We start from the raw sequence: 18,400 nt of genomic DNA on the forward strand, positions 1-18,400 counted from the left end.
CCGCCCGCTCCAGCCGCCTCGCCTCGCGCACGCGCGCAGCGGCGGCCGCTGTGCCAGCACCAGACACGCCGCAGCAGCATGCTGTGCCTGCCGCAGAGGCGTCCTCGCCGCGCAAGCACGGCCGGCCATCCACGCCGCCGCCGCCGTCCCTGCGGCCCAGCACACCGCCGCCGTCGGCCTCGCGCAACGCCCGTCCGAGCACGCCGCCGCCGTCCGCACGCGCACAGGCGTCGCCGTCGCTACTCGGCGCGCCGACGCGCTCGCCGCTCGGCGTGCGCACCGATCCCGACTCGGGCAAGATGTTCCTCCTCGTCTCGCCGCGCGCGGCCGCCAAGCGGCGCCGCGATGCCGAGACGCTGGCGGACCGGCAGCGCGAGCGCCATGCCTGGTCTCACGGCGCCTTCGACGACGACGAGGACGAGCCGCTGCATGCGGCCGGCAAGCGGCAGAGAGTCTCGTCTGCTGGCGGCTGCCGCAGCCTCCTGACCGCTCCGCCCTCGCAGGAGCAGGTAGTAATGACGGCCGACGACGACATCATCACGCCGCGAGACGTGCGCGAGCGGTGAGTTGACGCCCCTGGCGCCAGTAGAACGCGCCCATGCTGACGCCGCGCAGACCTCGAGGACTGCCGCTGGCTCCTGCAGCGCCTCACACGGCTCACTTTATGACACCGTCATCCGGCCCGCGAGCGCTCGTGCGGCCTCGTGCACCTCTGCCGCCTTCGGCGTTCGCGCCGTCCTCCAGCTTGCCGGCGCCCGCGCTGCTGCCGTTCGGAGCAGCGCCGCACTACCGCTTGGCTGCCACTCTGCCGCTGCCGCCGGACTACGCCACGCTGCTCGCGCTGCACTCGGCGCTCGAGCACGCCTTGATCGCACACCTGGCCGTGCAGGGGCCCGGAGGCTCGCTCGCGCCCGCGTCGCCCATCTCGCCGGCCGGCACGCAAGACCGCACCGTGTCGATGCACTCGCTCCTGCCCTACGCGACGCTCCGGCCGCTGGTAGAGCGAGCGTCCGGGCGGCGCCTCGGGCCAGGCGAGCTTGCGCGGCTGCTCACGCTCTGGGGCGGGCCCGACGCAGACGATGGCATCGGCCTCACCCTCTCGCGCGTGCGTGCGCTCGACTCGCGCGGGCGCAAGAGCCAGGACTGGGCCGTCGGCATCCGCGTGCGCCTGCTGCGGCGCCGACGCGAGGTCACGCCTCCGCTCTCGGCCTTCTTTGGCGCCGTCAAGGCGCCCACGACGCCCGGACGCGGCGGCGGCGACGAGCGAGCGGGCGAGGCCGCGCGCGAGGGCATGAGCGTCGTGGCGCTCTGGAACACGGGCCTCGAGGCGCGCAAGGCGGCCGTGCGCGAGAAGCTGTTGGGCTGGACGGGCAAGGCGCACGAGGCGTGGCTGGAACAGCAGGGCTTTGCACCGCAGGACGAGCCTCGCAAGCAGCCGCAGAGCCGGCCGAGCACGCCGGAGCCTAGACCGGTCGTCGAGGGACCTGGCGGTCTGCTCACCCCGGGCGCCACGCGCGAAGGCGAGGGCAACAAGCGTGCCTCGCGCATCGTGGACCTCGGCTTTGGCACGGAACCGAGCGCGACAGCAGCGGAGAAGAGCGCGTCCGCTGGATGGACACGCCCAGCTCCGCACGAAGAGCTCGCGGCCTGGCACGCGTCCTTTCCGCTCGAGCTCGTGCCGCCGATTCCCGCCAGCGAGCTGCCAGCACTGCTGCCCAGCACTACGATCGTCCAGCCCGCGCCAGCCCGCAAGGTCGCTCAGGATCCGCTGGCGGACGAAGAAGCTGCAAGCGGCAGCACGCTCGTGCCTGGACCCGCGCCACCGGTCAAGGCACTCACGCTCGAAGAGCGCATCCGCGCCAAGGAGGCTGCACGCAAGGGCGCCCGGCCAGTCCTGCCGGCGCGCTCACGAGTCGGCGGGCCGAGTGCTTCCTACGTCAGCGACGCGAAGCGCAGCACGATGGCCGGCTTCAAGCGGCGCTCCACGCTGTCGCGCCTCTCGGCCATCGCCGAGGGCGTGTATCTGCTCTTCACCTCTTCGCTCCCGGCGGCCGGCACGTATGGCGGAGCACGCAGCGGTATGCTGCCTCTAGCCGACGTGCTTGGCAGCGTCACCAAGAGCTCGCCGGTGGCGCTGTCGCGAGCAGAGGCGCGCGAGGCGCTCGACATGCTGCGCGACCTGGCGCCCGGCTTCCTGGGCCTCAGCAGCGTGGGTGGGCGCGAGTGGGCCTGTCTGGAGGGCCGCGAGCTGCGCGAGGTGCGCGAGAAGATCCGCGAGGAGCTGGCCGCGATATAATACCATTGTTTCGAGAGAGACAGAATACAGTGTGACACTGCGCGCCGGTCCGGTGACGTGCGGGAGCCTGCTACCACTTGCCCTCTCCAAACTCGCCCGCGCTGCCGGCCGCCTTGGCGGTGCCCGAGCCGTGCCAGTCGCGGTCGCCGACGCTGCCGACCAGCGTGCTGCCGCTGGTGCCCGACGCAATGCTGCCGGCGTAGCCCGGCGCAGCCGCCTCGGGTGCAGGTGCGTCGCGTATGAGTGGATCTAGCGCATCGAGCTCCGCCTTGCTGAGATGCCGGGCCAGGCCGTCGATCTCCTTTGACACCTGCAGCAGCGTCTTCTACTCGTTGGCCAGTGAGCGGACGCACAAGACAGACACCGAGTGCAGACTCACCTTGAGCTTGACGTCGACCTTGGTGATGAGGTCCAGATTCTGCGCGCTCAGGCTGCTGCTTGCTGGAGCCGAAACGCCGCCGGCCTCATCGAAGTGCCCGGCGAAGAAGCCGCCGGACGCACTGCCTGGGAAGCCCATGCCGCTCGGCGTCGATGCGCCGGGCAGGCCTGATGCGCCGCCGCTCGGCTGCGAGGTGAAGGAGAGCAGGTGGTGGTAGACCTCGGAGAAGATGTCGAGCAGCGTCAGGAAGGTCTGCGTGAAGTCCGGAGCGAAGGGCTGTCATGCACGTCAGCACAGGCGTGGTCTCTGAGACCAATGCTGCTCACCACATGGGCGTGCACGATCCAGCTGCCCTCGCCAGCGCTCTGGCCCAGGACGGAGGCCGACGCATCTGCGCCGGCAGACTCGACTCCGGGGCCGAGCGACGAGGCGCTCGTGAGGCCGCGCTTGCGCACTGTGCCCGTCTTGAAGAAGTTGCGCTGCGGTGCTGCGCTCAGCTGCAGTCTCGGTGGTACCCGCTCTGTGAGGTCAGTGGTGCAGCACGACTTACCACGCCATGTGCGCCCTTGCCGCCGCCGCCGCCGAGGCTGCTGAAGCCCGAGGCCGCCGAATCAGGCATGACGTCGAGCTCAGCCACGACGGCGAGCACGGCGCGAGCAAAGTCGGGCAGGCTGGAGAGCTCGAGCAGCGGCGCCAGCGAGAGACCGAGCAGAAGCGCGCGCTGCGTGCTGCAGCCAAGCAAGGTGAGCGGATGGCCAGACCATGCGGCTTTGCGAGGCGCAACGCACCGCTTGCGCATGCGCTCCGGCTCGTAGATGCTCTCGACGTCGCGGCGCGTGAGCCGCAGCGTGCCGAGCCACACGTTCTTTCTGCACGGCGCAAGGGCGATGAGCACCTGCACAGCACGGCAGCGCATCAGCAACGCACCCCAGCAGCGTGCGCTTGAGGTACGCGACGGCGGCGATGCGGCGCGCCAGCAGCTCGCGCACGGCGTCGTCGCCGCGCGGCGCCGCCGACGGCGTGAGGCCGGGGCTCGGCAGTGCCGCGGCGCTGAGGCCCGGGCCCGGCGGGAAGAGGGCGCTGCCGAAGCTGCTCGCCGCCGCGGCAAAGTCGGGCGACGAGGGCGCCGGGGCGCTCGCGGCGCCGCTGGCTGCCGCGATGGAGCCGGGCGCGAGCTGCGGGTGCGGCGGCGGCGTGGCTGCGGATGCGCCCGCAGGTGCCGGCGCCGACGGCCGGCGCACGAGCGGGTGCGGCGGCGGCGGAGCCATGGACGGCAGGTGCGGCAGGGTGGAGATGCAGCGGAGACGGAGGATGGCGCAGCGACGCAGCAGCAGCCGCAGCGGCGCCCAGGCAGCAGCCGCGACGCGACGCTGCAGCCGGCGCTCGCGGCCGTGCGCGGTGCGGCGGGACTGCGCAGCGCTGGGTGCGAGAGCGTGCCGTCCAGCAGCGGCTGGGGCCTGTGTGCAGCGGCGCAGGCGCGGGGTGGTGAGGGTCAAGAGGCAACGCCGACGCCTCGCGGCGGGCTCAGGAGGCCCGAGCGCAGCGGCACGCGTGCACGTGACGCGAGCGTGGGAACCGCCTCGCGCCAGGAAAGAAAGCGCCGCCGCCGCGGCCGCGCTCGCGCGAAGCTCGCTGCTCGCCGTCTGCTGCCCACTGCGAGTGCCTCTCGACGCCCATCCCCCACCCCAGCAACTGCCGCACGCCGCGCCGTTGCATGCCACTGCTGCCGCTGCAGAGTGCCCGTCTCACCTCGCTCCTCGCTCGCCGCGCCGCCTTTGCTGCGCCGCCGCCGCTGCTCCGTGCCGCGCCGCGCCCGCTGCTCCTCGCCCGCGCCCCTCCGCTCCTCCGCTCCGCCATGTCTGACGCTGCGCCGGCCGCGGCGCCGAAGCTGCTGCTCGACGAGGTGACGGGCGACATGGTCTCGAAGAAGTGAGTGTCCCGCTGTGCTCACCCGCCGCACGCGCCGACGCCTGGCCCCCCTCGCAGCGAGCTCAAGGCGCGCCAGAAGAAGCGCAGCAAGGACGCCGAGAAGGCCGCAAAGGCCGCCGCCGCACCCGCGCCCGCCGACAAGCCCGCCGGCGCCGCCAAGGCTGCCGCCAAGGCCGACGACGAGGAGCTGACGCCGTCGCAGTTCTACGAGCGCCGCGCGCGCGAGATCCTGCGCCTGCGCGAGACGCGCGACCCGGACCCGTACCCGCACAAGTTCCACGTCTCGTCGTCCATCACCGACTTCATCGAGCGCTGGGAGGGCCAGACCAAGGCCGGCGAGCACATCGAGGGCGAGGTCGTGAGCCTGGCGGGCCGCATCCACAACATGCGCTCCGGCGGCAGCAAGATCCGCTTCTACGACCTGCACGGCGAGGGCGTCAAGGTGCAGATCACCGCGCAGATCCAGTGAGTGGTGCCGTGTGCAGTGATGCAGCATGACCCTGAACGGCACGCCCAGGAACCACACCGACGGCGACTTCTTCGCCGCGCACGACCTGCTGCGCCGCGGCGACATCGTCGGCGTCAAGGGCTTCCCCGGCAAGACGAACAAGGGCGAGCTCTCCATCTTTCCCTCGTCGATCACGCTCCTGGCGCCGAACCTGCGCATGCTGCCCAAGGCGCCCGCCGGCGCCGCGGCGCGCGGCGGCTTCACGGACCAGGAGCAGCGCTACCGCAAGCGCTACCTCGACCTGATCATGAACCCGCACGTGCGCGACATCTTTGTCAAGCGCGCCAAGATCATCAACTACGTGCGCCGCTACCTCGACAACCTCGGCTTCCTCGAGGTCGAGACGCCGATGATGAACATGATTGCCGGCGGCGCCACGGCCAAGCCGTTCGTGACGCACCACAACGACCTCAAGCTCGACCTCTTCCTGCGCGTCGCGCCCGAGCTGTACCTCAAGGAGCTCGTCGTCGGCGGCCTGGACCGCGTGTACGAGATTGGGCGCGTGTTCCGCAACGAGTCCATCGACCAGACGCACAACCCCGAGTTCAGCATCTGCGAGTTCTACATGGCGTACGCCGACATGCACGACCTCATGGAGATGACCGAGAGCCTCATCTCGGGCCTCGTCAAGAGCGTCACGGGCGGCTACAAGGTCAAGTACCACCCCGACGGCAAGGACGTGCCCGGCGGGCGCGAGTTTGAGATCGACTTCAGCACGCCGTGGAAGCGCTTCGACATGATCAAGGAGCTCGAGGCGAAGCTCGGCGTCACGCTGCCCGCCGCCGACACGCTGCACACCGAGGAGGCGCGCGTCTTCCTCTCCGACCTCGCCGCCAAGCACAACGTCGACTGCAGCGAGCCGCGCACGTGCGCGCGCCTCATCGACAAGCTCGTCGGCGACATCATCGAGGTGCAGTGCGTGAACCCGAGCTTCATCGTCGGCCACCCGCAGGTCATGTCGCCGCTGGCGAAGCGCCACCGCGACATTCCCGGCCTCTGCGAGCGCTTCGAGGTCTTTGTCGCCACCAAGGAGATCTGCAACGCCTACACGGAGCTGTGCGTGTGGCGTGCTGCTGCCGCGTGCGCCGCGCCGGACTGACACCACCCCATGCAGCAACGACCCCTTCGACCAGCGCGAGCGCTTCGAGGAGCAGACGCGCCAGAAGGACGCCGGCGACGACGAGGCGCAGGGCATCGACCACGTCTTCGTCGACGCGCTCGAGCACGGCCTGCCGCCGACGGGCGGCTGGGGCATGGGCATCGACCGGCTAGTCATGTTCCTGACGGACTCGAACAGCATCAAGGAGGTGCTGGTGAGTGCGCTGCAGTGCGGCGTCCTCGCGCTGCTGCTGACGCGTGCCCGCTCTCCAGGCGTTCCCGGCCAACAAGCCGCTGCCGACGCAGGAGGCTGCGCCGGCCACGGCCGCTACGTCGAGCAGTGCGCAGTGAGGTGCTCGGCAGGGCGGGGCAAGGGTGCGCGCCGCGCAGATAGATTAATCGTAAGGCGGTATACTAAGAGGAGCAGTCCGTGTGTGCGGGGCTAGAAGGCTTTGATCGCCTCTGCGGCAGGGCGAGCGCGTCAGCCACGCACGACGCAGCACAGCGCCGCGACGCACCAAGATCGTCGGCGTTGATCCAGTCGCTGCCGAGACGCAGCAGCAGCGTGTTGACGCGGTCGCGCGCATAGGACGGCCACACAGCTAGGGCGGGGTCAGCTGCGTAGCAGCGGGCAGGCACGCTCTACTCACGCGTGTCCCACACCCGCGTCTTGATGCCAAGTGCATGGGCCTCGTCGATGGCGCGCGTCAGGTTCGCCACCTGCGCGTCGCTCGGCTCCTCGAGGCCCTCCCAGCCGGGCACGAGCGTGGCCAGGTTCGTCGAGGCGACGCCGCACTGAACGCCGTGTCAGCGCGGCTTCGGCGCGCAGAGCGCAGCACACTCACCAGCGTCGAGTTGTACGCGAAGCTGACGCCGTCGACGACGAATGTCTCGCTCAGCCGGCCGAGCGGACAGTCGAGAAAGACGTTGCGCGCCGGCCGCGCCGCCAGGTCCTCGGCACGCGTGTTGCCCGTGCCGATGACGATGAGCGGGCCGGGGCGCAGGCGGCCGTCGGCGTAGTCGCTGAGGTAGCCGTCGGCGTGCAGCGGCACCAGCGCCTCCTCGACGGCACGCAGCGTCGCGGCGCCGTCGGTCTTGAGGTCGACGAGCAGCTGCAGCGGCGCCGCGTTGCCGGGCCCCGCCGTGTAGAAGCCGTTCCAGGCGCGCGGCGCGCCCTGCTGCAGCGGCGCAAAGAAGCGCGCGTCGCTCGAGTCGCTGTAGCGCGCGTTGGCGGCGTTGGCCTGCTCGAGCGCAGCGCGCAGCGGCGCCAGCGTGAGGCGCGCAAAGGTGCGTGCGCGCGAGAGCGAGTAGGGGTCGTGGCCGACGAAAAGCTCGCGCGTGCGCGGGTGCAGCCAGACGTCGCTCTCGACGCTGCGCACGCCGCGCGCGAGGGCGTCGAGCACGGGCACGCCGCGCCAGTAGTCGTTGTGCGAGTGCACGGGCAGCGGCTGCACGTCGCGCGACCAGTCGGCGGCGTGGCGCAGCAGCGCCGCATCGATGCCGCCCAGCGGCTGCGGCGTCGCGAGCTCGGCGGGCGCGGCGGGCACGAGGCGCAGCGCCGCGACCTGCACGGCGGCGAGCAGCGGAGCGAGGAGCGCAGCGGCAGGGCGCATGGCGGCGTGGGCGGCGCGCGTGTGCAGCGGCGGTGCGGCGGTGACGAGGATGCTGGTGATGAGGAGCAGAAGCAGCAGCGCCGGGCGCGGGCAGAGTGCGGCCCAGCCGCGGCGGCGCAGCGGACGGCGCACCGAGCGCGGCGTGGGCGACGGCGTGGCGGAGCGCAGCGGCGCATCGGGCGCCGTGCGGCCGCGACTCGCAGCCGCAGCCGCGGCGGCGTGCGGGTGCAGGTGCAGTGCCGCGCCGGGCCGCACCTTTCGCTCGTCGTCGTCGTCGTCGTGCAGCATCGGGGCCGCGGGGTGATGGGGGGCAGAGGCGAGCGGCGAACGTGCTCCCGGCGCCAGAATGCCGGCAGCGGCGCGCTTAGCCTCCTGCGCGCGCGTGACTTTGCGTGGGAGCAGCGCGCGCGCAGCCCGAGTCCGCTGCTCCGCACCATCTCCACCCACAATGCTCGCGGCAGTCCGCGCGCGCCTGGCGCTCGCCCGCCAGAGTCCGGCCGGCCGGCGTGCGCTGCACTCGGTGCGCGTGCACGCCGCCGGGCGCACGGCCGAGCGCCGCGTGCCCACGCCCCTCGTCCTCCTCGCCGTGCCGCACTGGGACGCCGGCTGGCCGCAGCGTGCGCGCGACGCCGCCGCCGCGCTGCACGCCCTGCCGCCGTCCGAGCTTGCGGCGCACGCGCAGCGCCAGCTCGAGCTCAAGGTGCCCGCGGCGCGCAGCCGCGTCGTGCGTGTGCCCGCCGAGGCGCCGCCGCACGCCCCGCCGCCGCCGCCGCCCGGCGCCTTCGACGCCGCGTGGGCCGCGTCCTTTGCGCGCCACGGCTTCGACGTCGTCGACGTCGAGCTCGACCTCGCGCTCGTGCCCAGGCCCGCGCCCGGCCTCCGTGTGCACGAGTGGTGCGCCGCCGGTGAGTGGGTGCGCCCTGCGCCGTGTGCCCGGCGGCTGACGTGCTCCCGCGCCGCAGAGCTGCAGTACATCGTCAAGCAGCTCGGCCTGCCGCCCGTCCTCCTCGCAGCGCGTGAGGCGGCGTGTCTGGCGGCGCAGACGTACGTCTCCAGCCACGGCGTCGCCGGCCTCGTGCTCGTCGCGCCCCCACTCAGTCTGGCGCGTGCAGAGGCCGACGGCCTGCTGGGCGACGTCGGCGGCAGCGCGCTCGACGAGTTCGACTTTGAGCCGACATTCCCGATCCGCGTGGCATGGGAGCACGAGGTCTCTGCGGCAGACGAGCTGCACTGGCTCGAGGAGGTCGAGCAGGACTATCTGGACGCCGGCGAGGAGCTGAAGCGCGCGCACTGGCCCAACTCGGACAAGGGCGCGCTGCGCGCCGTGTACTGGACGGAGGACGAGACGAGTCTGTGAGTAAGTACCCGCTGTGTCTTGGTGCCGCAGCCGTGCACTGCTGACGCGGGGGGTCGACACGCCAGCGCAGACCCAGACCCGGGCCGCCGCAAGGAGCAGAAGGGGCCCACTCGCCGGCAGCTATACGAGCGCGCGCGGCTGGCGACCACGCCCGAGCACCACGAGTGGCGCGAGGCGCGCCTCAAAGCCATCGCCAAGGGCCTCAAGCCGCCCGTCTTTGACCCGCCGGCGTGGTACGATCCCGAGCTGTACGTGTGCGGCTCGGGCACGCGTGTGCCGCTGAGCGTGCCGGCCGCGTCGCTCAAGGAGACGTTTGTGCGCTCGTCGGGGCCCGGCGGGCAGCACGTCAACAAGGTCAGCACGGCCGTGTCGCTGCTGCACGTGCCCAGCGGCGAGCGCATCACGATGGAGGCCGAGCGCAGCCAGGCGCGCAACCGCGCCCTGGCGCTGCGCAAGATGAGCCGCCACCTCGAGGAGCTGCTCTGGCTCGACGACTCGATCCTCGCCAAGGGCCAGGAGTCGGCGCGCGTCAAGAAGCGCATGAAGCACAAGAAGCAGGTCAAGCGCGAGCGCGAGCAGCACGCCGCGCTCAACGCTGCCCGGCACGCCGAGGGGCTGCCGCCGATCGCCGACCCACACTTCACTGCCCTGAGCAAGCTGCTGCCGCCCAGCGAGGATGCGTTTGACGACGACAACGACGATGACGACGACGATGAGGAAGACAGCCCGTGGCGCCGGACCCAGCAGCGCCGCGATGCACACGAGCTGCGCGAGCACGTGCGGCTGCAGCGCAAGGGCGACTACGCCGACTTCCGCGCCAGACGCAGGGCAACAAAGCAATGGCGCCGCATCAGCGCCAATGGTAAGGCGATGGAGTCTTGAAGCTAGGACATGCATCTCAACCAGGCGCTACGCCTACTCCGGCTTGGCTGCCTCGCGCGCCAGACCAGCGCCCCTGCCGCGTCGGCAACCTCGCGGCACACAAGCGCCCTCACCGCGGGCACGAGCTGCCCGGCGCAGCGCTTTTGGCTGCGAGCGGCGCCATGTGCTCGCATTGATGACGGACCAGGCGCCCCGAGTGTCGCGCTGTGCGCACCTGCGCCCTCGCCGATGACTCTCGCTCTCTCGAGACGCAGCGTCGCCAAAACAACCAGCCGTGCGCCTGACCGGCTGCCCGAGCGGGCCGCGCAATGGACACCCACATCATCCCGGCCCGCATCCCCATCAATGTCACGCTCTCCACTTCTCTCGACGACGCGCCGTCGCTTGCCGTTGCAGACACGTCGCATTTGCGCCGCCCTCCAGACGCTGACCCAGGCCCGTATCTCTACGCGCCTCACCTCGCGCTACCGCCGATAGCCGCCGCGGTCGCGGTCTCTGTCGTCGCGGTAGCCCGATGAACGCGGCGGCGGCGACCGTTCCCTGCGGCACGGCGTGTCAGCTGCAGGCCGAGCACAGAGGCCAAGAGGCAACGATGCATGCAAGCGCCGCGGCCACTCCTCGTCGGCACAACTCACCGTCTCCGATCCCGATCCATGCCTGGTCCGGCCGGCGGGCCCCTCCGCGCGTAGCCCGAGTCGGCGGGCGGCGCATAGTCGGCGTGGTGCTGCGGCGGTGGCCGGTAGCCATAGCCGCCGGCCTGTGGCGGCGGCGGGGCGCCGTAGCCACCGCCGCCCGGCGGGCCGCCGTGCCCGTTCATCGGCGGCGGCGCGCCGTTGGAGCGCTGTGCCGCCAGCGCCAGGCGCGGGTCCTTGCCCGCCGCGCGGCGCTCGTCGAAGGCCGTGATGACCTCGCGCAGCTTGAGGTAGCCCAGGTGCATCTGCGCGGCGCATGCGTCAGTGATATGCCAGCGATGCGCCCGTCTCTCTCACTCACGCGGCCGCCGAAGTGGTCCGCGAGACGCCGGTCGGAGTCGAGGATGGAGAGGTAGGCGCCGCACACGTCGCACACGCGCAGCTTCTGGTGGCCCGACGCGCCGGCCGAGTCGCTGAGCACCTGCAGCTCGCGCTCGCGGTCGGCCTTCTCCTGCTTGAGCGCCTCGACCTTTTGCAGCTCGGCGAGCGACTCGTCGATCTGGCCCGCCTCGCCGAGGCGCTCCACCTCCTTCTCCGCCGCCGCGACGGCCGCGTCGACGTCCTGGATGTCGCGCAGCAGCGTCGTGAACTTGGCCGTCTCCTCGGGCGAGATGTCGATGCGGCGCTTGTTGGCGGCGATCTTGCGGTCGATGTCGGCCATGAAGGTGCGGATCGAGTCCTCGTGCTCGACCTCGAAGGCGGGAAAGGCCTCGCCCTTGGCGACGGCGGCGTCGTACTCGTCCTTGAGGCGTGCAGTATGCGACTTGGGACATGTGCCGAGGTCGACTTTCTGCAGGGAAAGAGCGCAGCGGATTCCGGTCAGCCGGCCTGCCACAGCGCAGCGCACACACACGGCCCACGCACCGTGTTGCTGAACAGATCGTGCGGGCACGTGCCGCAGAGGAAGTTGCGGCACACCTTGTCGTCGGTGAAGTGCAGCGTCGTCGTCGCCGTGCCCATCGCTGTGCGGAGCGCGAGGTCAGTCGGCGGCAGCGGGGCAGCACGCGCGCGGCGCACCCTCGGGGCCCATGAGCTTCTCGAGCTGCATGCGCTGCACCTCGGCTTTGCGGCCCATTGTGAGAGAGGCGCGGCGGCGCGGCGCAGAGGGGGGAGAGAGGTGGTGGAGGTGGGCGAGAGAAGTGAAGCTCGAAGGTCTCGCGCGCCTCGTCGCCGTCTGCCGCCCAGCGCTGCCCCGCGGCGCGCACGTGACGCGCCCCGCCCGCCGCTCCTCGTCGCCGACCAGCTCCCCTCCTCGGCCCGCCGACACGGCCGCCGCCTCTCGCTCGGTACTGCCGCAGGTTGCGTCCAATATTCTGAGCCGCACCTTGGTGCTACCTCAGCGTCGCTCGAGGCCCGCATCGCCAGCTCCGCAACTCGCACGGAGCGTGTGTTGGCCGGGATGGAGCATCTCTTCAGCCCAAATGCCCCAGCCTCGATATCTCCGATGTCCAGAGCGCGTTTCTGCTCGTTGCAGGTGAATGATGCAGCCTTAGTGTTCAGAGTCAAGGTGCTAGCGCTGCTCAGTGTGAGCGCGGCATCAAAGAGCACGGGACCGCATGGCTTGCGCTGCGCCGTGTGCCGCACGACCCAGTCAGCCCAGGAGTAGTCGGCACAGCGCCGCCGAGCGAGGCTGCTGTCGAGCACGGGCGCACGAGCCAGACGCAGACGCAGAGGCGTCTCTGACGCCTGCAGCCTGGCCTGTGCGTCGAAGATGGCGTGAGGATGCGAGCCCAATCGATCAGCAGCGCATGCAAGCGGGCGCGCTGATGCTGCGATGCTGCCTGCTGCATCGCCATGTGCGGCGCTCCCACGCGCCTGTCAGGCTAAAGTCCGGACCCCGCGCGGCTGATCGGCGTCTGATGCCGCTCGGGCGCCGGGCGCGGCGGTGTCTGTGTGCTGCGGTGTGGCGCCATCAAGCAGCAGCTGCTGCGTCCGTGCGCTTGCACCCTGCGAAGCGAGCGGCATCTTGCCTTGCCTTGCGCTGCTGCCTCGCTCCACATCGGGCCCCGCTGCCCGCCTCGCCCTCTCGCTCCCTCACACCACCACCGCCGCCCGCCATGACACCCACCGCCACCAGCACCGCTGCATCGCCGCCGCGCAGCGCACTCCCGCCGCTCGTGCAGCTCTACTCGCATGCCGCGGCACCCGGCGGCGGCGACGGCGACGCCGAGCTGCGCGCCGCCATCGTCGCCGGCCTGCGTGCGCAGCCGCAGCTCACGACGCCCGGCCGCACCGACGCCGACCGCGCATACGCCTTCCGCCGGTGCGTGTGCAGCTGCCGCCGCCGCGAGTCATGCCCCTGCCCTGTTGCTGACCACGTGCACGCAGCACCATGCCCACGACCGTCATGTACAGCGAGAAGGGCCTGCAGCTCTACGATCGGGTAAGCGCCGGCCGCTCAGGGGCCCTGCCGCGCCGTGCCAGCGCATCGAGCTCACGCAGCAGCACAGCTCGTCGAGGAGCCCGAGTACTACCTCTGGAGCGCCGAGCTCGAGATTCTCTCCACATACGCACCCGAGATCGCGCTGCGGGCCTTTGGCCACGCCACGCCAGGCACGAGCAAGCTCTGCTCGCGCTACACGCAGCCCAAGGGCCTGGCCGCAGCCGCCTCGCAGCCGCCGCCGGACGAGCCGCAGCACGAGCAGGAGCGCAACGGTCGCAAGAACGGCTATCCGCTGCCGCTGGTCCGCGCCAAGGAAAAGTGGGGCGACCAGCGCGTGGGCAAGCACAATGGCGGCGTGAATGGCGAAGAGGGCCTGGACGGCAAGCGCACCGTCGGGTGCGCGTCACTCGTCGAGCTCGGCGCTGGCTCATTGCGCAAGGTAAGCGTCTTGCCGCCGTGGCATACCCTCAGCGCTCATGCAACTTGGTGCAGACGGCACACCTCGTGCGTGCGCTGCAGCACCTGCCCGAGAGTGCCGAGGCCGGCAAGCCGGCGGTGCAGTACTATGCGCTCGACCTGGACCGCGCGGAGCTCGTGCGCACGCTCGAGGACCTGCACCGCCAGGAGGCGGCAGCCGACGGCCCTGACACGGCGCAGTGGACTGTGTGCGGCGGCAAGGTCGGCATCAACGGCATGCACGCGACGTACGACCAAGGTGCGTGGACCACGAGCCAGTCCCGACGCGAGAAGCTGACCCTGCTGCAGGCCTGGCGCACATCGGCGCTGGCGGCCTGCCCAGCGACGGACCGCGCTGCCTGCTCTGGCTCGGCTCGAGCATCGGCAACTTCGACCGTCGCGGCGCGGCAGACTTCCTCAAAGATGCGGCTCAGTCCGCGCTGCGTCCGGGCGACACGATGCTCATCTCGATTGACCGGCGCAACAAGCCTGAGGAGGTGGCGGCTGCGTACAACGACGCCAACGGCAAGACGCGCGAGTTCATCCTCGAGGGCCTCCGCCACGCCGACCAGGTGCTCGGCGGAGGCGTCCTCGACGTGAGCAAGTTCGAGTATCACGACCGTTACAATGCCATCGAGGTGAGGGCCCTTGGCGCCAAGAAGCGCTTCCGGGATGCTGACCATCTCCCAGGGCCGACACGAGTCGTACTATCGCTCGACTGTCGCGCAGCGCATCGAGGTGCCCGGCGAGGAGCCGACTGAGATAGACGCCGGCGAGCTGATCCACTGCGAGAGCTCGTACAAGTTCAGCGAGCGCGAGACGCTCGACACGTTCGACTATGCCGGCCTGCGCGTCGTGCAGCGCTGGACGGACAAGGCGCAGCGCTACGACGTCTGGCTCGTCGAGCGTCCGGCGGTGCACTTTCTCAGCACGCAGCCGACGGGCCTCATCAAGGAGCCCACGCTGCAGGCGTCATCGTGGGGCCTGCCGACACGCGAGGACTGGACGCGCACGTGGAAGGCGTGGGACATCGTCACGCTCACGATGATCCCCAGCGAGATGCTGCACGAGAAGCCGATCGACCTCCGTCGTGAGTGCGGTGCGGCTTTCTTGCCGTCGCAGTGTGCTGAGCTGTCCTGCAGACAAGTGCATCTTCTACATCGGCCATATCCCTGCAGTGAGTGCCGGTGCTAGCAACATGCCCAGACAGCCGCTGACATTGCGTGTCCAGTTCCTTGACCTCACGCTGAGCCGCAACCTCAACGAGCCGCACACGCACGAGCCATACTCGCTCATCTTCGAGCGCGGCGTCGACCCGCACATGGACGACGGCGAGGAGGAGGGCAGCCCGGCGGCGCCCGCCAATGTCGACACCATCGAGATCAACGGCAAGCAGGTCTACTGCCACGCGCACAGCAAGGTGCCCGACAAGGACGAGGACTGGCCGACGCTGCAGGAGCTCCTGTGAGGCCATCGCTGGCTTGCTGCCGCCAAATTGCTGACTGCATGCCCTGCGCAGCGCGTACAAGGCCAAGGTGGTGGCGCGCGTCGATGCGATCTACGATGACATTGCCTCCGGCCGGCGCACGCTCGACCGACGCCTGGCACGCACACTGTGGATGACGCTGGAGCACAAGGCGCTGCACATGGAGACGCTGCTGTACATGCTGCTGCAGAGCGACAAGACGCTGCCGCCCGCCGGCTTCATGCCGCCCGACTGGGCCACGCTGCAGCGCGACTGGGACGCCGCCGATGCGCGCCAGGGCGGCCAGCGCGCTCGCGAGCAGCTGGTGTCATTCGGGCCCGCACGAGTCGTGCTGGGACATGTCGACGACGATGCGAAGGACTTCGACGTGAAGGCTAGCCGCGCGTCCAGCGACGTTGCTGATCTCAACGAGCAGCTCGGTCGGCCAGAGTTCGGCTGGGACAACGAGACGCAGCGACCAGCCACCCAGTGCGATGCCTTCGCCATCTCGGCCGCGCCGATCTCGAATGGCCAGTACCTCGCCTTCCTCCAGGCGACTCGCTCCTCCGCCGTGCCCGCATCGTGGGTGCTGCCCGCCGGTGCAGACGTGGACGAGGCCCGCGTGCGCACGCTGTACGGCGCGGTGCAGATGAGCGTGGCGCATCTGTGGCCCGTGCAGGCCTCGGGCAAGGAGCTGGCGGCGTACTGCGCCTGGAAGGGCGGCCGCCTGCCGACGCACGTCGAGCTGCGGCGCTTCCTCGATGCCTCGTCAGGAGAGCACGGCGGCGCCAACTGCACCGACCGCCCGGGCGCAAACGTCGGCTTCCGCAACTGGACGCCCGTGCCGGCGCAGCTGCCGCGCACCGACCACGATGGCGACACGCTGCCGGGACACAACGGCGGCGTGTGGGAGTGGACGTCGAGCAAGTTCGACGGCTACGACGGCTTCCGTCCCAGCGCCCTGTACCCCGCCTACAGCGCCGTGCGTGCCGTTTCTGCCTGTCGTCTGCGCCTCACTGACACGTTTGCCACAGGACTTCTTCGACGGCAAGCACAACGTCCTGCTCGGCGGCAGCTGGGCGACGACGCCGAGCATCGCCGGCCGCCGCACCGTCGTCAACACGTATCAGTTCGCCTACCCCTACGTCTTTGCGGGCGCGCGTGTCGTGTTCGACCAGGCGCCGAACGGCGCCGCATGATGCTCTGCCGCACCGGAAGAGGCGCACGCCGGGCTCTGCCCTTCGCCGGCCGCCGGCGCTTTGCTGCTACCACATCGCCCTTGCTATACACCGTCCGCACTACCCTTGCCTGCTCTTCGCCCTCGCGCTGCGTCTCGCTCCGCGGCAATCGATGCTTTCGCGCTGTCACTCATGTCGGCGGGATCGGCTCCATTGCTCGGGCCCTTGGCGTGTAGGCAAGACCCTCATCGCGCACCTGTGGCCCCGGCTCGCGCATGCAGTCTCTGCCACAAGCCAGCTCCCGTGCTGCACATCGCTTGCCCGCTGGTGGCTCGAGACACACTCACTGGCTGGACCGCCGCTCGAGCCGTCATTGTCTTGCTGCGCCGCTCGCCGTCGCTTGCACAGCCTTGACGCGCAAGGAGAGCAGGTCAGAGGCACAGCAGGCAAGAAAGACTCACGACGCACTCAAGCCGTGTCGCGCGCGTGGGGGACACGAAAGTCAGATTGCTATGTAGACGACCGCCGACTCTCACTCTCTGCTCATCTGCTGCGCTTCCTGCCGCCCTGCACGCACGCCCGTCCCATCTCCCCCGGCAGGTCCCTGACCGACTCAGCGTGTGAAGCCAGGCGGCAAGCCCTGCCCGAAGCCCGGCGGCGGACCACCGAACTGCGGCGGCGTGCCGTAGCCCGCAGGGCTGCCGAAGCCCGGCGGCGGCATGCCCGGCGGCGGCACGGCGAAGCCCGGCGGAGGACTGGCTGCGAAGCCGGGCGGCGGCGAGGCAAAGCCTGCTGCTGCTGCTGGTGAGGCAAAGCCCGGCGGCGGGCCAGAGAAGCCGGGCGGCGGTGCGGCGAAGCCAGGTGGCGGGAAGGCGGGCGACGCAGCGGACGGGTATGCCACAGCGGCGGGCGCTGGCGCCGCCGCTGCTGGCTTGACGTCGGGCGCCGAGGAGGGACCCGCGGGCGGGAAGCGGTACTTGGGCTGCAGCGCCAGCTTCTCCTCAGGCGAGAGCGTCTCGTCGACGTACACCATGCGGCTCTTTGCGCCGGACGCAAGCGCGGCGGTGTGCGGGTGCGGCTTGGCGGGCGCCGGTGCAGGCGCAGCGGCGGCCGCGGCGGGAGGCGGGAAGGACGGCGGCGGTCCGGAGTACGTAGCATACGGCGAGAAGCTGCGGCGGCGAGTGTTAGCATGCAGCTTCACACATACGATCAAGAGAGGCACGCACGGAGGAGCAAAGCCGGGCGGCGGTCCCGCGTAGTTCATCGGCGGCGCGAACTGCGTCGGCATCGCCGGCGGTGCCACGGGCGGCGGCACCGCGGCGGGCGCCGCCGACTTGCCGCTCATGAGCGCCTTGTGCGCCTCAAGCTGTGCCTTGAGCTGCTCGGCGCTCAGCGCCACCTTCTCGACCTTCTGGCGCTTGGCGCTCGGCTGGCCGCCGGCGCCGCCGCCGCCCTGCGCGGCGCCCGCCCCGCGGCGGCTCTGCCACTCGGCCAGGTCGGCGGGCGGGATGCCGACCATGCCGTAGATCTCAATGTCGAACGACTCGCGGCCGGGCAGCGCATTCTCGATCCTGCGAGGAGGGCGTCAGTGTGCGGACGTGCAGCATCCACGCGCGGCCACGCACTTGCCCGGCTCGGCCTTGTGCACCTGCGCCAGGTGCACGGTGAGGCCGCCGGCGGTGTTGAGGCGGCGCGGGCACTGCGGGCAGCGGTAGTGCTTGGCCTTCTGGTGCTGCAGCAGCACCTTTTCGTCCTCGAACTCGCGGCTGCGCGGCGGGGCGAGTGTGAGGGGCGTGTGTGCGTGCGGCGCCTGGCCGCGCGGGCGACTCACTCGCAGTACCAGCACCAGGCGTCGAGCACGGGCGCCTTCTTCTTCTTGGCCATGGCTGCGTGTGGGGTGCGGCGATGCGCGGGGTGCGGGCTGCGGTGGCTGTGCGCGGCGGTGTCGAGGAGGTGGTGGAGCGCCGCTGAGCCGGAGCGGGGCAGAGGCAGCAGCTGCTGGCCATGGGCCTGGCGCCTGGCGCGGCAGCGTCGCTCTGCCGTGCGAGAGGCCAATGGCGCGCTCACTGCCCGCCTGCCGCCACACTACAATAACGGCGCGCGCCGGCGCGGGTTTGTATTCCGCGCCCACGCCCGTCATATTGCTCGGCTGCTCAAAAAAAGT

At 70.9% G+C, this 18,400-nt stretch overlaps 9 protein-coding genes across 9 annotated transcripts; 5 read left to right on the forward strand and 4 right to left on the reverse strand.

Moving 5' to 3' along the window:
- The first annotated feature begins 363 nt into the window (after window positions 1–363).
- FA09DRAFT_180588 (hypothetical protein) lies at window positions 364–2,501 on the forward strand. Its single transcript, XM_025739330.1, has one exon. The coding sequence runs from the start codon at window positions 599–601 to the stop codon at window positions 2,294–2,296; it is 1,698 nt and encodes a 565-aa protein (XP_025600550.1). The 5' UTR covers window positions 364–598; the 3' UTR covers window positions 2,297–2,501.
- On the reverse strand, window positions 2,284–4,139 carry FA09DRAFT_358376 (hypothetical protein). The gene is made up of 6 exons (XM_025744950.1): window positions 3,603–4,139; window positions 3,464–3,544; window positions 3,226–3,403; window positions 3,002–3,154; window positions 2,676–2,951; window positions 2,284–2,621 (listed from the first exon to the last, which is right to left on the reverse strand). The coding sequence occupies exons 1-6, from the start codon at window positions 3,941–3,943 to the stop codon at window positions 2,367–2,369; spliced, it is 1,284 nt and encodes a 427-aa protein (XP_025600551.1). The 5' UTR covers window positions 3,944–4,139; the 3' UTR covers window positions 2,284–2,366.
- A 185-nt stretch (window positions 4,140–4,324) lies between these two features.
- On the forward strand, window positions 4,325–6,631 carry FA09DRAFT_327738 (lysyl-tRNA synthetase). The gene is made up of 5 exons (XM_025741504.1): window positions 4,325–4,604; window positions 4,662–5,069; window positions 5,122–6,168; window positions 6,227–6,425; window positions 6,484–6,631. The coding sequence occupies exons 1-5, from the start codon at window positions 4,390–4,392 to the stop codon at window positions 6,559–6,561; spliced, it is 1,947 nt and encodes a 648-aa protein (XP_025600552.1). The 5' UTR covers window positions 4,325–4,389; the 3' UTR covers window positions 6,562–6,631.
- FA09DRAFT_327739 (hypothetical protein) lies at window positions 6,573–7,830 on the reverse strand. The gene is made up of 3 exons (XM_025741505.1): window positions 7,056–7,830; window positions 6,861–7,005; window positions 6,573–6,812 (listed from the first exon to the last, which is right to left on the reverse strand). The coding sequence occupies exons 1-3, from the start codon at window positions 7,821–7,823 to the stop codon at window positions 6,625–6,627; spliced, it is 1,101 nt and encodes a 366-aa protein (XP_025600553.1). The 5' UTR covers window positions 7,824–7,830; the 3' UTR covers window positions 6,573–6,624.
- A 441-nt stretch (window positions 7,831–8,271) lies between these two features.
- Window positions 8,272–10,062, forward strand: FA09DRAFT_336426 (hypothetical protein; the record flags this gene model as incomplete). Its single annotated transcript, XM_025743884.1, has 3 exons — window positions 8,272–8,728; window positions 8,786–9,176; window positions 9,246–10,062. The coding sequence occupies 3 exons, from the start codon at window positions 8,272–8,274 to the stop codon at window positions 10,060–10,062; spliced, it is 1,665 nt and encodes a 554-aa protein (XP_025600554.1).
- An 83-nt stretch (window positions 10,063–10,145) lies between these two features.
- FA09DRAFT_327741 (LUC7-domain-containing protein) lies at window positions 10,146–11,875 on the reverse strand. Its single transcript, XM_025741506.1, has 5 exons — window positions 11,772–11,875; window positions 11,619–11,716; window positions 11,056–11,544; window positions 10,698–10,999; window positions 10,146–10,602 (listed from the first exon to the last, which is right to left on the reverse strand). Exons 1-5 carry the CDS (start codon window positions 11,827–11,829, stop codon window positions 10,527–10,529), a joined length of 1,023 nt encoding a protein of 340 aa, XP_025600555.1. The 5' UTR covers window positions 11,830–11,875; the 3' UTR covers window positions 10,146–10,526.
- A 927-nt stretch (window positions 11,876–12,802) lies between these two features.
- FA09DRAFT_327742 (hypothetical protein) lies at window positions 12,803–16,732 on the forward strand. The gene is made up of 10 exons (XM_025741507.1): window positions 12,803–13,017; window positions 13,083–13,137; window positions 13,205–13,576; window positions 13,630–13,852; window positions 13,903–14,231; window positions 14,284–14,683; window positions 14,736–14,770; window positions 14,825–15,057; window positions 15,113–16,040; window positions 16,093–16,732. The coding sequence occupies exons 1-10, from the start codon at window positions 12,812–12,814 to the stop codon at window positions 16,255–16,257; spliced, it is 2,946 nt and encodes a 981-aa protein (XP_025600556.1). The 5' UTR covers window positions 12,803–12,811; the 3' UTR covers window positions 16,258–16,732.
- Window positions 15,947–16,731, forward strand: FA09DRAFT_304330 (hypothetical protein; the record flags this gene model as incomplete). The annotated part of the gene is made up of 1 exon (XM_025740466.1): window positions 15,947–16,731. A coding segment is annotated over exon 1 (321 nt), but the record flags the coding sequence as incomplete, so codon positions are not given.
- FA09DRAFT_314881 (hypothetical protein) lies at window positions 16,393–18,205 on the reverse strand. The gene is made up of 4 exons (XM_025740785.1): window positions 18,068–18,205; window positions 17,862–18,002; window positions 17,463–17,807; window positions 16,393–17,405 (listed from the first exon to the last, which is right to left on the reverse strand). Exons 1-4 carry the CDS (start codon window positions 18,118–18,120, stop codon window positions 16,850–16,852), a joined length of 1,095 nt encoding a protein of 364 aa, XP_025600558.1. The 5' UTR covers window positions 18,121–18,205; the 3' UTR covers window positions 16,393–16,849.
- Window positions 18,206–18,400: the final 195 nt, after the last annotated feature.

Source organism: Tilletiopsis washingtonensis (genome assembly GCF_003144115.1).
Source record: "Tilletiopsis washingtonensis strain MCA 4186 unplaced genomic scaffold FA09scaffold_3, whole genome shotgun sequence".
NCBI classification, from domain to species: domain Eukaryota; kingdom Fungi; phylum Basidiomycota; class Exobasidiomycetes; order Entylomatales; genus Tilletiopsis; species Tilletiopsis washingtonensis.